This window comes from Hordeum vulgare, chromosome 3H, assembly GCF_904849725.1.
Source record: "Hordeum vulgare subsp. vulgare chromosome 3H, MorexV3_pseudomolecules_assembly, whole genome shotgun sequence".
Taxonomy (NCBI): domain Eukaryota; kingdom Viridiplantae; phylum Streptophyta; class Magnoliopsida; order Poales; family Poaceae; genus Hordeum; species Hordeum vulgare.
Genome location: NC_058520.1, coordinates 509,362,561 through 509,363,920, shown reverse-complemented (window position 1 = coordinate 509,363,920; position 1,360 = coordinate 509,362,561). Strand labels below are relative to the sequence as shown.

The following is a 1,360-nucleotide window of genomic DNA, read 5'->3' as shown; positions in this document are numbered from 1 at the left end:
GCAGAAAATAGATCCGGGAAAACGACCACGCACCGTACGGAGATCACCGCCGCGCACACGATGGATCGACCGATTGATTGGGCCGCAAGGGAGTCTGGTGTGGCAGGGGAGGCAGACCGCTCACTCCGGTGACCACCGAGCAGGAAGGAAGAACAGTGTGCGTGCGCGAGGCTTTACCCAAGTGTAAAGCAAGCCAGACGAACGAAGCCTCTCTGGTCACTTTACCGCCAGTCCGTCCGACTCGATGCATACATTACACGCGCACCACCACCACCACCACGCCACCAGCTCCTGGCCACCAGCCATTGCTGGGGGCGTATAAAGGTCGGGGGGCAGAGGACGGCCCACGGCGCTCAGCATGGGGTGGCTCCGGTCCCTCGTCTCCCCGCTCAGGAAGCTCTGGTGCAACATGAACACCGTGCCGCGGAAGAGTACGTCCGTCCTCCTGCTTGTTGCTTCAGATACAGTCTCTGTTCTTCTTTCCTGCTTCTGATCGTGTTCTTGTTTGCTGTTTACAGAGAGGGGGATCTACATCCTGTACGACGACGTCAAGTCGTGCCAGTGCGAGGACGTGCACGTGCTGTGGTCGATCCTCGTCGAGTCCCACGGCCTGCCGCCGCCCACGCCCACGCCCGTGCTCAGGCTGAAGCGGTGATCGGAGCATCGGCGCGGCGCCCCCTGAATAAGGAACGGCCGGCACGGCGGTGTCGCCGTGTCTGGCTCCATGGGAGGTGAACCAGTAACAGCATGGGAGTAGCATATGGTAGTATGATTCTGATGTAAAGCACAGTACAGGGGTTGTTTACAGTTCATCCGGCCTTCGTCCAGCGCCTCTTTTGGAGCTGCTGCTGGGACGAGAGAGCGAGGCCACTGCGTTTGCGGCTTGACGAGTGTGGTGATGGGCTTTCTTCGAGCGCACCCCTCTTTTGAGTTTTGGTTGATTGACGCGTCGTTTTCTGTCTAAGACTGCACCTGGATGCGGCTCTTTTAAAACCCCCATTGCTCGAGTCGAAAAAGAAAGGAAATAATATTCAGCATTTATTTTGAACTCTCATTGCCATTTCTGTGCTGTTTCCGTTGATGTTTGCTTTGCGGAATTTTTGTCAAAAAGACCACTAGCCGAATGTTATTGTCAAAAAAAACCATATACGGTATGAAATGCGAGAAAAGACCCTCGTTTTTCGTGACGGCAGGCGCGCCAGGTGACGCGTGGCACCTGCCGTCACGGGCCGAGGCGGCTGGGCCCCGCCGCCACCCGGCGAGGCGGCCAGCCGGGCAGGTGGCACCTGCCGCCAGCACCCGAGGCGGCTGGCGGGATGCTGTGCATGGCAGCATGCATGGCCGTGCATGGCCGTGGCAT

At 58.4% G+C, this 1,360-nt stretch overlaps 1 protein-coding gene across 1 annotated transcript; it reads left to right on the top strand.

Moving 5' to 3' along the window:
- Window positions 1–320: 320 nt before the first annotated feature.
- On the top strand, window positions 321–1,054 carry LOC123440327. Its single transcript, XM_045116899.1, has 2 exons — window positions 321–431; window positions 519–1,054. Exons 1-2 carry the CDS (start codon window positions 359–361, stop codon window positions 653–655), a joined length of 210 nt encoding a protein of 69 aa, XP_044972834.1. The 5' UTR covers window positions 321–358; the 3' UTR covers window positions 656–1,054.
- The last annotated feature ends 306 nt before the right edge of the window (window positions 1,055–1,360 follow it).